Source organism: Maniola jurtina, chromosome 24 (assembly GCF_905333055.1).
Source record: "Maniola jurtina chromosome 24, ilManJurt1.1, whole genome shotgun sequence".
NCBI classification, from domain to species: Eukaryota; Metazoa; Arthropoda; class Insecta; order Lepidoptera; family Nymphalidae; genus Maniola; species Maniola jurtina.
Genome location: NC_060052.1, coordinates 4,889,141 through 4,904,154, shown reverse-complemented (window position 1 = coordinate 4,904,154; position 15,014 = coordinate 4,889,141). Strand labels below are relative to the sequence as shown.

General features: G+C 35.8%; 1 protein-coding gene across 2 annotated transcripts in view; it reads left to right on the top strand.

Moving 5' to 3' along the window:
• Nucleotides 1-15,014, top strand: part of LOC123877674 (thyrotropin-releasing hormone receptor-like) — a 105,658-nt gene that overhangs the window by 63,880 nt on the left and 26,764 nt on the right. For both annotated transcript variants that reach the window (XM_045924521.1, XM_045924522.1), the window contains exons 2-3: nucleotides 279-818; nucleotides 14,712-14,892. In XM_045924521.1, the coding sequence (XP_045780477.1) occupies nucleotides 383-818; nucleotides 14,712-14,892 (617 nt within the window). In that variant the 5' untranslated portion in view covers nucleotides 279-382. The remainder of the gene's footprint in view (nucleotides 1-278; nucleotides 819-14,711; nucleotides 14,893-15,014) is intronic.

Here is a 15,014-nt window from a genome sequence, read left to right as displayed (position 1 = left end):
ACTACAATTTTTATTACAAAAAAGTAGGTACATCATTCGTAAAAAGTGGAAACACAGTATCAAATTAAAAGTATTTTTAAGAAACTTTTTTATGAGATCCAATGTCTGTGTAAGTGAGATAACTGCACCTAAAGTAAACTTTAAAGGTTTATAGAGTAGAGGTATCACTATATTCAGTATTCATAGTATAGAGGTATTTCAGTATTCTAGAATACCACAAATTATATTGATAAAATTTATTTTCCAGTGTTCCTCACCCCAGTCGTTTCTTGTTTCAGATCACCGAAAGAATAATTGATGTCAGGACCGAAGCCAAACTAAAGTGCCAAAGAAGCGGAAAAAAATGTGAAACTCACATGTCCACCCACACATTAAAACGCACATGATTTCAATAGCAAACTTCACGCACACGAATACCCACACACCCATACAGTACAACACAACTACATACAAAAATGTCACACAAAGCCCGAGGGATAACGCGGACTTGTTCGAAAAGTTCGAATACCAAAATGGGACGTACAACAATTCGAACTCGACTTTCGAGATGTCGAACAATTTTACGGAGTACGCAGAGATTCCGTATTATATAAAGGCGACTTCGATGACCTTTTGCATAGTTATAATGTGTTTGGGCGTCATCGGGAACGTGATGGTGCCTATAGTGATATTAAAGACTAAAGACATGAGGAACTCCACGAACATATTCCTGGTGAACCTGAGCATCGCTGATCTGATGGTGCTGCTGGTGTGCACCACTACGACGCTGGTGGAGGTCAACTCTAAGCCTGAAACTTGGGTGCTTGGGAAGGAATTATGTGAGTAATTATAATATTATCTCCTTTATTGTCTAAGGATCGAGAATTCTCGGATTCAGATCGGATGCAGTGCGTAAAGAACCCAGAGTTGAGACATGATTTCGAACCGCAGGAACTTGGGAGTCAACGATCTTCTTTGATACAATTATGTAAATGTTGATATTCAATATCGCAAGACTGAAAATAGACAAACTTACTCACCTATACACGCTTTGAATCTAAGATAGACTCTGCTTTCTTGGAAACGACGTTATCAATGAATTATGAAGTATTTTCAAATCTCAATGACTAAAATTAAGCATTCATGGGTTGTTTATAACTCGAAATTCTTGCAATAATGTTATTTATATGTATTTTCTGATAGCTCTTGGTAAAGTGTTCAAGAAACAGGAAAAGTTACAGTACCCATCTCGGTAGATACTCTTTCACAATAAAACCGGCCAAGTGCGAATCAGACTCGCATACCGAGGGTTCCGTACTCGGGTATTTTTTTCGACATTTTGAACGGCAAATCAAAAACTATTATGCATAAAAATAAATAAAAATCTGTTTTGGAATGTACATCCCTTTCATAAGATACCCCACTTGATATAGTTATCTTATTTTGAAAATTGAAACACATTGTAATTTTTTTTGTGATCTAACCACAAATTCACGGTTTTCAGATATTTTCCTTTACTTGTGCTATAAGACATACCTACCTACCAAATTTCATGATCTAGGTCAACGGGAAGTACCCTATAGGTTTTCTTGGCAGACACGACAGACGGACAGACGGATAGACGGACGGACATTCGGACAGACGGACAGATGGACAGACGGACAGCCGGACAGACAGACAGACAACAAAGTGATCCTATAAAAGTTCCGTTTTCCTTTTGAGGTACGGAAGCCTAAAAATCAGACATGTAGGTTTCCTCCCGATGTTTGCTATCACATTTCACGTAAGTAAGTGATATTTTAAAATTAGAGGTGCGTTTCTCGGACTCCCCTATGTCGACAATAATACTGGAATAAGGTCGGATTTTCCAAAATTCCCACCGAAACCACGCCGCGGGTGACCACTAGTGACTGTTTACCTTAAAATATGTCAAACATGTACGGAACCTTCTCAGGGTGCGAGTCCACGCATTTGAGCGTCTTGTTTTAATTCACAACGCTATACCATAATAAGTCGTAACTTAGATTCCTTCAGCATACTAATTTAAATTTATGTGGTGTGCTTCCAAATGTTGTAGTAATACCCTAAATGCTCCAAAATTCTGTGAGACACTTGTCAGGTGTAAGGTTGACGAACCTTAGTTTTTCTAGTTTATTTAAAAACATGCTTACTAGCAGAGTTAACAAGAAATGTCGATATTTTTAGGGTTCCGTACCTCAAAAGTAAAAAGAAACCCTTATAAGATCACTTTGTTGTCTGTCAAGAAAAGGGAATCAAAACCTACAGGGTACTTTCCGTTAACCTAGAATAATGAAATTTGGTAGGTAGGTAGGTCTTATAGCACATGTAAAGGATAAAATCCGAAAACCGTGAATTTGAGGTTACATCACAAAAAAATGTTCACAAGAAACAATTAGTTAACTTAATCACATAGTATATAGATAACACTCTGTTCATTATTAATTTGCAGTGTTGCACATAAAAATGTTATGTCTTCACGATGGTACAGAACCCTTAGTGTGCGAGTTCAACTCGCACCTGACCGGTTTTTTTGTGTCAAAACGTATCTACCTAGACGGTATACTAAATGAGAAAATAGATTAGAATAAAATAGAATATATTTTTATTCAAGTAAACTCTCACAAATAGAATAGAATAGAATAGATTTTTATTCAAATAGACTTTTACATGTGCTTTTGAATCATCAAATAATTTGCTGTTGAATAATGCTGTTGAATCATCAAAATAATTTACCACTGGTTCGAACTTGTGAACTAACTTCTAGTTTTTTACCATCCTAAAATCACCCAACGCGCTTACAGAAATTTTCACTTGAAAAATACCATTTGAAAGGAAAAGTCTTTGAGAATACAGTGTCGTTTCTATTTGATCGCGTTCCAAAATAGTCTACAATCTACATAATAGGTACTCGTATGTTGATGTACTTAGTAACAAAAGTAGCAGCATTGTTTACACTACACAATACACAGTACACATACATGCATTGTATTAGTTTTAGACAATGCAGCTTCAAAGATTATTATTATTGGTACAGACGAGAAAATAGGCATAAACCACTAACACATAATTAAGTATGTTACACCCCATATTTACACTATTAGAATATTGGTCTTCAGATATTTACTGAATAGATTTACCTATTTTGGGACGGGTAAAAACTTCAGGGTCGCGTCACCAACATGCTAATGTTAATAGAGCTCTGAGTGCCGATAGCTAATCTAATGTTAATGATTTAATTTACAAATTATGAATTTTTAATTTTTGATATTACAATAATAATTGAAAATTCCAAAAAAAAAGTTTTAAGTTTTCATTTCTGTCGGTGGTCCCCCATTGACTGCCAATTTTTTTTATTTGGATATTCTAAAACTGAAATGATGGAAACCGCATTAAAATCCACTGAGAAGTTTAGAAGTTAGATATAAGCCGAACACAGATTGCGATTTTTTCATGCTATTATAGATATTGGCCAAAAAGCAGGAAGGTAGAAGACTTCGTTTAATCTTGTTTAATCCAACTTCCTAACTTAAAATTGGATCCGTCATGTCTGTCAGGTCTGTCATATCACCTTGAACGAAAGCTTAAGGCAGTTGTCCGACCGCCAACGATTAGCGAGAAACGAGGTGACCTTTAAACTAGAAACGAGTGGGCGAGCAACGAGAAGTGAGTTTGTAGATAGTTTTGTCGCTGGGCTGTGAGCGAATGTGCGAGTTTAATGGGTGATTATTACTCGTACCGATCGCTGAGACATACTTTTAATTCCTGCTCAAACTACGTTTTGACCGCCAACAAACGTCGCTGAAGAAGTTCTTTCTTTTATAGCTCTTCTTGCTGCTTTTCACCGACAGTGTACAAAATCAGCGATCAACTATCATCATATTTATCTCTTTTGTTTACACGGAATAAAATTATATCGATTTTTTCGTCTCTTGAGCGAAGAAACAGTTGATAACTATAGGCCCAGCGTTATGCCCATAGCTATCGACTGAGTTATGCGTTATGATAACGCATAGCTGAGTAGATTCACAGCAGAGTGTGCACAAGAACTCTTTGACCTGGTTCCTCCTTCACCTTTCTACCATCGTACTGCCAGGCATCGTCAAGGTCTGCATCCGTATGTGGTCGAAATTCCTCGAACACGTACGAAGCGTTTTGCTTCCTCGTTTCTAATCCGAACCGCTAGGATATGGATCGGTTTTCCCTCCCACTTTTAATGATTGAATGGGCGACTTCTAGGCAAGCGCGCTAGCAGGTCTGATTGCAGCCACACACTAGTCTATATAGTTTTAAAAAAAAAAGTGCGCTAGTGGTGCGGTGCAGGGAGGTGTGATGACGTGACGCGAGAGCTCACTGATGCGTCAACTTGTGACAACTGTCACCTTTCCCGCACCGCTCCACTACCCTATAGGGATACCACCCTATAGGGATACTACCCTATAGGGATACTACCCTATACCCTATAGGGATAATACCCTATAGGGATACTCCTATAGGGATAATACCCTATAGGGATACTCCTATAGGGATAATACCCTATAGGGATACTACTCTATACCCAGGAGCCTACTCCACTATATTATAGTTGCTTCCTCGTCGGCGGTGGGACAAATGCCTAAGACATTTGTAAAATTAGATTACTCTTTGACGGTCCACGCGCCTTGCCAAAACAATTTGGTAGCCACTCGCGAAATTTAATATCGCAGACTGAGAGCGTTCGAAATCAAAATGTACGAAATCTTCGCTCATTATTCGCATAGTTTCACAAATGAAATGACACAGTTGGTGTTGGTTTGCTATTCGACCTAAATTTTACCATTAGTTGGGTAAAAGACGGCGTTCTACATGCAAACAGGTCCATGATACACAAGAATCATCAAAATTATTTTTTAAAAGCTTTTATTAGTTTGACTTGTTCGTATATTGTTGTCTTTTCGTCGAAGTTGGTGAATGATTTTTCCGCTACATCCAATTTTTTATTGATTTGAAATATAATAAATAAATTGGAACTTTGTAATCGCAAATTGTAGGATATTGGAACTTGAATTCGTTTCTTTTGTTTTCCTGAGTAATCTTCAAAAAATACGTGGCATATATAAGATAATTGCCTTTAAATTAGGTACATTTTTTCGTTAGTAATTCCCAATATTTTTATTCGGTAAGTACAATGTAAATCTTTGACTTTGATTTTTTTTTTACTTTTAACTTATTACATTTTAGCAAGAAACAGTTAAAAATTATTTTGCTATAATCCGCCTTGTTGGCGGATTATAGCAAAATAATTTTTAACTGTTTCTTGCTAAACATGAACTTCCGCAAAGTAACGCCTGATTCTATCCAATATTACATTTTACTTAACTTCTAACCTGTGGTAACTTCTTTTCGAAATTATGATTCTCCTCATATACGGAATGATCGTAAAAGATGTACTCAGAACTTCCCAGAAGTTAATTTTAACACATTACGACGTATTATAAGTAAAACTTCGCTAAAACTTTATTACTCTTAATTGGGTCGAAATATTTCCCCTTTATACAAAGGAATAGCAACTCTATATATATAGGAAATAAAGGTGGTAAATAAATGCATTTTATGTTTATCCGGTGTTCTTTGGTGCAATGTCAATGCACAGTCAATGCGATTGTTGAGTTGTGTGGGCGTAGTGAAGGCGATTTGATAAGCGAAACAAATTACGCCTTTAGATGACGTATCTTTAATGCATTGTATTTTGTAATAATTGTTTTAATAAAATTTAATATAATTTTAAGTAAATAAAGGATTAAAAAAAATGTTAGTGCGCCGTCGAGGTCAATTACCTATTATTTATTTTGGCATCCATACTTTTAATTAATCAATCACACTATCACACTAATATCATAAAGTTGAAAGTTTGTGTACATGTGTGTGTTTGTTACTCCTACAAGCAAAAACTACTAGAAAGATTTGGCTTTAATTTGGAATGGAGATAGATAATATTTGGGACTAACACAATATATGATTCTTTTTATCCTGGAAAATCAAAGAGTTCCCGCGGGATTTTGAAAAACCTAAATCTACGCTAACGAAGTCGCGGACTTCAGCTAGTAGGTACTAATATAAATGCTAAAGAGTATCTATCTGTCAGTTACCTTTTCACGGCCAGTCCGATTAACCGATTTTGAGAAAAATATGGATAGATAGCATTGGCTAATTTGTATCCCGGAAAATCAAAGAGCTCCCACAGGATTTTTAAAGACCCATACGTTTAACCAATTTTGATTAAATTTGGTACAGAGATATCCTGCATCCCGGGGATGCACATAATATAGGCTACTTTTATCCCGCAAAATTAATGTTTCCTCACGGAATTTTTTGAACACCTAAATCTACGTGGAAGCTTAGTAATATGAATGTGTATGAAACACTGCAATTAACACGTAATATGTTGATAATAATAATAAATCAAAATGAAACCAAAAGGTTAAACGTAACGATAATACGGAGGTACCTACCTAATCGTAAAATTTAGGAGCATAGGACAACTTCAACGTGGAAAATTTCATTGTTCAGTTCTATGTAACTATCGAAGTACGTACATTCACTTGGTGATAATAAAGTTTAGGTAAGTAATAGCGCTCAAAAAAATAAAAACATTAATGTCAATTCAAAAAGTTAACATGCTTGAAAGTATAAAACAGCTTTAATAGCATTTAAACCGCTTTTGTGAATAAAAGGCGTGGGAATTAGTAATTACCGACGGGAAATTAAAACATTTTAATTATTTTTTAACAACTTCAGTGTTGATTATAAAGTCATTATCGTTGTTTTAGTAATATATTGCTTACATGAATATTTTTATTTCTTTATTTCCAAATAGGTTTTAAACCCTTTTTAAATATAGGTATATTATTGAGCCTTTATTGATAATAATTTATGATTTTATTTGCTTTTATAAATTAAAAGTAAATGGAACATCGTAAAACGCTGCTTTCATGGCCTTTAAAATTAAATTACTTCGAAAGTGGCGAGTGAATGACGGAATGCAATTGATGTATCGGAATCGATTTCGAAATTACTTTTTTCTTACGTGTAATAAAACTAATAATAGGGTTCTGACACTCTGGTCACGGAAATGGATCATATACAAGTACGCTGGAAGAGAAGTGTCAGTTCGAAACGCCCGCCCCCTCAAGCATACATTTTGAGAACTCATTCGGCATTTTTGCTCTATGTGTAATCTGTCATGTTAAAAGTACAGTTTATCCTTAGATAAAGGACTAAAATCGTACTTTTGATATGATAGTTGACATACAAAGCAAAAATGACGAGTGAATTCTTAAAATGTAAGCACTATGCCAGGAATTTAAATTGACACTTTGTGTCAAATGGTCTTCGTGACTACTATGTTGACAGCTGTCTCATCATTAATATTTAGTTCCGAGTATGATCAGCGACAAAATGGCAAAAATCAAGTTCCTTCAAAACAGGTAGGCAATCGCAAGTCCAGCGTGCTGGTATTCGTAGAGGTCAGTGGTTCTGATCTCTTTCTCTTTAGTGCCGGTATCCCATTAATATTTTTATTCGACTCCAAAAAAAATTTAGTATCTTTAGTTATATGTACATTGTACATAAACTAATACTTATACGTATCGTAAGTACTCACCAATTACCAATTTATTACCTAATCTTATATCTAATATTATGATTTACCAATTTGTTTGTTTGTTTAATACCTAGCAGGCGAGTAGGTAAGAGAGTAAAATTATAGTTATTATACGTACTAAGAGGCAAGCCAGCTAGATAAAGTTTCAATTGTAATGAGAAAAGTTAGTATAGTATAATTTCCAAGCCTTTGACAATTTTTTGCAGCTTTGGCCAGCCTCCTCGTCGTATATTAAATTATTTCCTATATACTTATTTTTGACTAGAGGATGCCCGCGACTTCGTCTGCGTGGATTTAGGTTTTTAAAGATCCCGTGGGAACTATGTATTTGATTTTCCGGGATAAAAAGTTGCCTATGTCAATTACAGGGACGCAAGCTACATCTGTACCTTCCATACAAATCGGTTGAGCGGATGGGTTTATGGGAATCCCGTGGGAACTCTTTGATTTTCCGAGATAAAAAGTAGCCTATGTCCGTCCCCGGGATATAAACTAACCCTGTACCAAATTTCGTCAGAATCGGTTAAACAGTTGGGCCGTAAAAAGGTAGCAGACAGACAGACAGACACACTTTGGCATTTATAATATTAGTATGGATGGATAAGACAAAACTAAAACATCAACCCAAAATAAACAGAAATCGACTTCAAACTTTGTAATTTTGCAATCGTGATTACATTCAGTTCGGTTGGTTGGTCAAATATCGTTCACATAAAATGCGTAAACCCACTTAATTGAAATAAAAGGTACCTTTTTATTAAATAAGTTCACATAAAGACAATAACGGCTCTTTAATGATATCTGTTTATATTTCTACTTTCCTTGATGTTGAAACCAAAATGTTGCCGGCTTATTATTATGGCTCGTGCTTTTTAGGGTTACCTACTTGCCTAAAGGGTAAAAACGGAGCCTTGTTAATGTCACTCTGCTGTCTCTCTGTCCGTCTGTCCGCGTGTCACAGGTCTCTAGTTCGTAAACTAAATGAGTTACAAACCTGAAATTTCGGTATTTGATGTAGAACGTTAACGTAAAACGAAATATTGAATTATAAATTCAATCAAATCAATTTTCAAGGCTCCCAGACATGAAAAAGCAGCCAAAACTTTTTTACGTGGCTTTTTTTACGTTTATAGAGACCACTTCCGGCCAGAGCAAAAAACTTTTTTTTTTTGTTACAGTCAAAATAAAGAGAATTTTCAAAAACGAATGTTTCTTAAAAATAATGCTATTTAAGACCAAACTAAAAACTAACTAAAAAGTAAAAACCTTAGTATTGCGTAGCATTCCTTTTCAGGAACATTAGTTTTTGGAAATTCCCACGATTTTTGGCGATAATTGATAACTCAAAAAGTTTTTTTTAGCTCTTATAAGTTTATGTGCATAAAAATTGGTATTTGGACTTTTTGGGGAAAAAGAACGTGTTTCAGGATTTTCGGAAATTCCATCCCCTCAACGATTTTCAAAAATTCTACTCGAGCGGACCGGGGCGGATCAGCTAGTCACCATTAAATTCTACACATTTGTAGAGTAATAAATCTTTTTAACGGTGAAGGAAAACTTCGTGAGGAAACCTGCATGCCTGAGAGTTTTCAATAAAGTTCTCAAAAATGTGTGAAGTCTGCCAATTCGCACTTAGTCAGCGTGGCGGACTAGGACTTAAATCCTTGTCGTTAGAGGAGACCCGTGGTCAGTAATGGGCATGGGTTGATCATGATGATGATAAAATTTCTGGGACGAGGTGACAAGTTAATTTGAGTGTGAAAGATTATTCTAAGTTCGGAATTACCCTCCATTCATTAAGGGATTTGCCAAAGCCCTTTACAGCCGGAAGGGGAGTGATTACGCCGGTTCGCGAAATTTGAAAGGGATTACATTAGCTTTTAAAATGGAAAGTTTGTATAGACTTTAACTCATGTGTAACAAGAGTTGCTGAATTAATTAAGCCGGAAACATATTTGTAAGACGCCACGCAACGAGTGTTGAGTTTAAGGCTGGAATCTATAGAGTGCACTTGGACTTTGCTCAAACTTAAGACACTGTAAAAACGAGACAGATTTATGCCAGCTGTATACCGCGATCTCGTTTTAACAGTGTCTTAAGCGCGCTCTATAAATCTCAGGCTAAGACCAATAATTGACGAGCTGGCGAACATAACGGTGTAAGTAGGTAGTACACGAAATTAAATACAGGAGTAGCAAAAAATTAATGAACGCTGTTGAAAAGCCACTGTAATTGTACCGTTTGGTTCGAATGTATGTTCTTATATTATGTTCTTGTATGTTGTAAGTATGTTCTTTTTGAATTCTGGCTAAATGTAATTTTTTTTTTCAATGTAATTTTGATTTGATTTGAATTGTAATTTTAATTAATTTAACCCAAAAAAATCACTACTTTTATCTGAATAATGGAAACGGGAGGCGACCCAAAGGGTGGAGGAATACGACGCACATATATTACAAAAGATTTGGCTCAACACGCGTCGCATTGAATAGAATAGAATGGAATGGAATGGAGTAGAGTGGAGTGGAGTGGAGTGGAATGGAGTGGAATTGAATGGAATGGAATGGAATGGAATAGAATAGAATAGAATATATTTTTATTCAAGTAAAGTTTTACAAGTGCTTTTGAATCGTCAAAATAATTTACCAAATAATTTACATAGTGTCGTATTGGATCGTGTCATATTATTAAAGTGCCTCCATCCTCATTCCTGTATAGCTAACAGGTAAATTAATCAAAGTTTGTCGCGTTCATAAAAAGTTTTCCCCGCGTGCGTTTTATTTCATTCGATCCAAAATTAGCAGTTCACGTAATGTGTTAGGCACTCAGCAAGATTAATATCATAATTAATTTTGTGTAGGTCGTACTCACGAAACGGATGTACAGAACAAAAAGTTCTTTATACATGTGGGTATGTTTCTCAGAGTTGATAAATTCACCAAACCGCGAAATTCAAATTTTACTTGGTTTTTCGCAATTTGTAAACTAATACGACAACGTAGGCTTATGGCACTTTAATTGCGGCAATGGCAGTATCATCCTCACAGGTTTATATAAAAATCTTTACTTGAAAGGGTCCAGTTTAAGAAATTAATTCTAGCATCGACTAATTTTTGAGAATAGTCGATACTAGACTCTAGCATCGACTAATTTGTGAGAATAGTCGATACTAGACTCTAGCATCGACTAATTTGTGAAAATAGTCGATACTAGACTCTAGCATCGACTAATTTGTGAGAATAGTCGATACTAGACTCTAGCATCGACTAATTTGTGAGAATAGTCGATACTAGACTCTAGCATCGACTAATTTGTGAGAATAGTCGATACTAGACTCTAGCATCGACTAATTTGTGAGAATAGTCGATACTAGACTCTAGCATCGACTAATTTGTGAGAATAGTCGATACTAGACTTAATTTCTTAAACTGGACCCTTTCAAGTAAAGATTTTTATATAAACCTGTGAGGATGATACTGCCATTGCTGCAATTAAAGTGCCATAAGCCTACGTTGTCGTATTAGTTTACAAATGCGAAAAACCAAGTAAAATTTGAATTTCGCGGGCAGACCCGATGCTTGCCCCTTAAGGGGCAAGTTAGCTTAATTCATTGGATCCAAAATTAGCGTATTAATTAAAATTATAATTATTGTTTGTGTGAAATTATTGAAATTGCGATCTTATTTACGAGTATTTTGCGTAGGCTACACAGGGATTTACTAAACTTTTGATAAGTATGGTAAACTCCCTTGTGGAACAGAATAATGAATTAATTATCAATTTCTTGGTAAATTCATTACAAAAATTGATTTTACAACATCGTCTATTTTCATCCGATCTAAGATCAGCTAAGTAGTTATGAAGCTAATTAGGTAAGTAGGTATCTGGGGCTACCTAGTTTATTGAGTTTACATGGGTGAAAAAGCTAACCTTTTGAATAGTTTATTAAAATTCTGTGTCGCAGAGTTGGAGGGTATTTATGTATTGCCATTAGATTCAAGATTCAAGATTCAAGATTTTTTTAATTTGCAGAAACATTTTTTACAGTGAGATCTTATTAAGTAGTACTACATATTGTCCAGTAGAAATGTTTCACCTGATATAATCAGGCATGCAAAACTGTTCTTTGAATTCATTAAACTAAATTACATTATTACATATTATAAGGTTATTCTTATTGCGATATTATTTTACTTTGCCTGGGCTCGTATGCCGGGGCGCGGATGGGAGTTTATATCTAAACTTTTGATAAGTTTGGTTAAGTCCTGTGTCGCAAAGAGTTATTAAACTAAGTTTCAAAACTTCATATTCAAAACCTCTCTCTCGCTGCTTCATATTTTGAATTTCCGAGGGCCATGACCCGTCTCCATAAATCACGTCATCATCCGATAGGTATACATCGATGTCCGATAGACGTATACTGCTGGACATAAGTCTCTTGTATAGGGACTTCCACACGCCACCTGAATCCAACGGCTCTTTTTATCTAGTGTGTAGTATCTCTCAATTACCTAGTGGGAGGGTCTTCCAACGCTGCGCTTTCCGGTGCCAAATGTCTATTCTAAAGAATAGGAATATTAGGAGTAGGAATCCATTTTATTATATTCGTGTAAAATTTATAACTTAGGCATTTTTCCGTAATTTATTTAGTTTGAACTTAAATTTAACTGTATGACTTGTTTTATGTTAATGCACGCAGTGACCGCCTGTAAGTGGAGTTACATAAGAGCCATAGAACGTAAGGAACAACATGTATAATTTAAATGTGTAGCTCTGTGGGCGGTTCCAAAGCAAATAAAGTAAAATAAAAATAAAGTATTTCGAACTAAGTGCCCTGCCCATTGCCACTTCAGCTTCGCAACCCGTTGAGCTATGTCAGTTACTCTGGTTATCCTACGGATCTCTTCATTTCTGATTTGATCACATAGAGATATTCCATTGCCCGCTGAATAGTAGAGGTTTTCTTGGAATCATAATGCGGTGGGCTCGCAGCCGCTTTTGAAGCACTTATTTCAAACTTTTAGATACTCATATCGCCGCTCACTCACAGAAGAAAGTTCTTTCTTCTTCAATTAAGTTTAAATCTTGTTTATGCATTGGGCATGGCATTATAGACCAACGAGTGAAATGGGTAACCTGCCGCATTTGTTTCAATCGCCTCTTTCAATTATTGCGGCTACAAAATTGCTAATGAGATCTTGGTCTCATTTTCATTCATTAGTGTCGGGGCCCGCGTTTGCGGACATATTTTACAGGGGAAACTTTGTTAAGCTTCTATGTTTGCTAAATTCGTTTAACTTTTCTGAACATCGCTTTATTTGATACAAAATTAGGGTGCATTAAACTTTGTATGTGTCAAATATAATGGGAACGGGATTTATTTCTAATGTGTTACTGTAAAAGCTAAAAAAAAAAAGATTCCGACGAATTGACCTCCTCCTTTTTTCGAAGTCGGTTAAAAAAGCCCGGGATTCGATTCCAAACACGCATTTCGAACTTTTCATTATATGAGTTTTAAGCAATTACCTAGGTAAATATTAGATGCCTTAACGGTGAAACTTGCATGCCTGAGAGTCCTCCATAATGTTCTCAAACGGATTTATCATGATAATGATGGTAAAGAAGGTTTGTTTGTTAGTTTGTTGGGTTGACCTTAAAGTGCAATGGATTAACGTGATTTAAACATGGGCATAGGCTACTTTTATCCCGGAAAATCAAAGAGTTCCCAAGGGATTTTCACAAACATAAATTCCATGGGCTTCAGCTAGTGAATATATAATTTTTTTTTAATAAATAAATAAATCTATAAATATATCTATAATAAATAATATAAATCATTAGATATCTTAAACGATAACCAGAAAGTGATTTCATATGCCCGTGTTTTTCCAATCATGGATTTTGTTGTATTCGAATAAATACGAATGTATTACGTGCAACAATAAACAAAATTGGCGCACATTTTTCAAAGGCTGTCAATTATTTTCCGTGCAGGGAAAACATCTTGTTTTATTCAGATTATCTTTCCGACGAGGGAAACAATATTTTACTCAATAAAACCGCTCTTTTTCACAAAGAATACATTTTCGTATTAGCCTTGAATCAGATTTTGTGGGGCAAGAATAATTACACTGACGAAAAATGTAATCTAGATTGTTATTATAATTGGTTTGGATCTTTTTCATTAAGCCTATAGAAATTGTGGGAAAGTATAATATCGCTACGCAAAATATTCGTAAATCAGCCGAAAACTAGACATAGTTTAAAGTTATCATGGCCATTAAGATTATCGATACATACGGGCAAAATTTATAGGACACCGAATACCGAAAAGCCATTTTATGATAGCGGTCACATGCTGAAATTAACACATTTCACAACTAAATTGAAACTAGAAACTTTCTACACGTGTATAGTTATATCTAGTAATTTGGATGGTTAATTTTATTTTTGTTTGCAAAAAAATTTAGTGATTCTATGATTTATTCAAAATCGAGGACTTAGATAATTATGCAAATGGGTCGTACTGCTTACAATAATGACATGACGTCAATTAATAGCTCTGTTTCTGTTAGAAAAAAGGAATGTAAGCTTCCTTGTTTCTAATACAATAGAGTAGAATATGGAAAGCCCTTCAGGTTTTCGTTTTTCCCGCCAACTACAATATTGGGACCTTCTTGGGGCAAGCGCGCTCCATCTTAGGATAGTGACAGCCTAGTGGCCTTGTCTTTTCTTTATTCAGATACAAGTTGGCTCTTGGCTGCAATCTCACCTGGTGGTAACTGATGATGCAGACTAAGATGGAAGCGGGCTAACCTAGAAGGAGTTTGGCAGTTTTCATTAAACCCATACTCTTTTGGTTTCTACACGGCATCATACCGGAACGCTTAATCTATTGGCAACACGGCTTTGCCGGTCGGGTGGTAACTAGACACGGCCGAAGCCTCCCACCAGACCAGACTAGTGATTTAGAAATTATAAAATTCCTAACCCTACCGGGAATCGAACAAACAGGTCGTCAAAAACTATTATCCTTAATACGAAATCATGATATCATTCTTATTTGTTTCAGGTTTGGCGGTCCCGTTCGTGGAGCTGACAGTTGCGCACGCGTCTGTGTTGACCATCTTAGCGATAAGCTTCGAGCGCTACTACGCCATCTGTGAGCCTTTACGAGCTGGCTATGTCTGTACCAAGACTAGAGCTACGCTAATATGCGCCCTTGCGTGGTTCTTCGCTGCCTTGTTTACTAGGTTAGTGTGCTACAAGCCTAAAGGTATGGTAGACCAATGTCGCAAAGCTTAGGTCGCTAATTCATCATCTGTGAAAGACAGCGGGCAGACCATACGCGGTGAAATTTTTGTGGTTTTAAAGC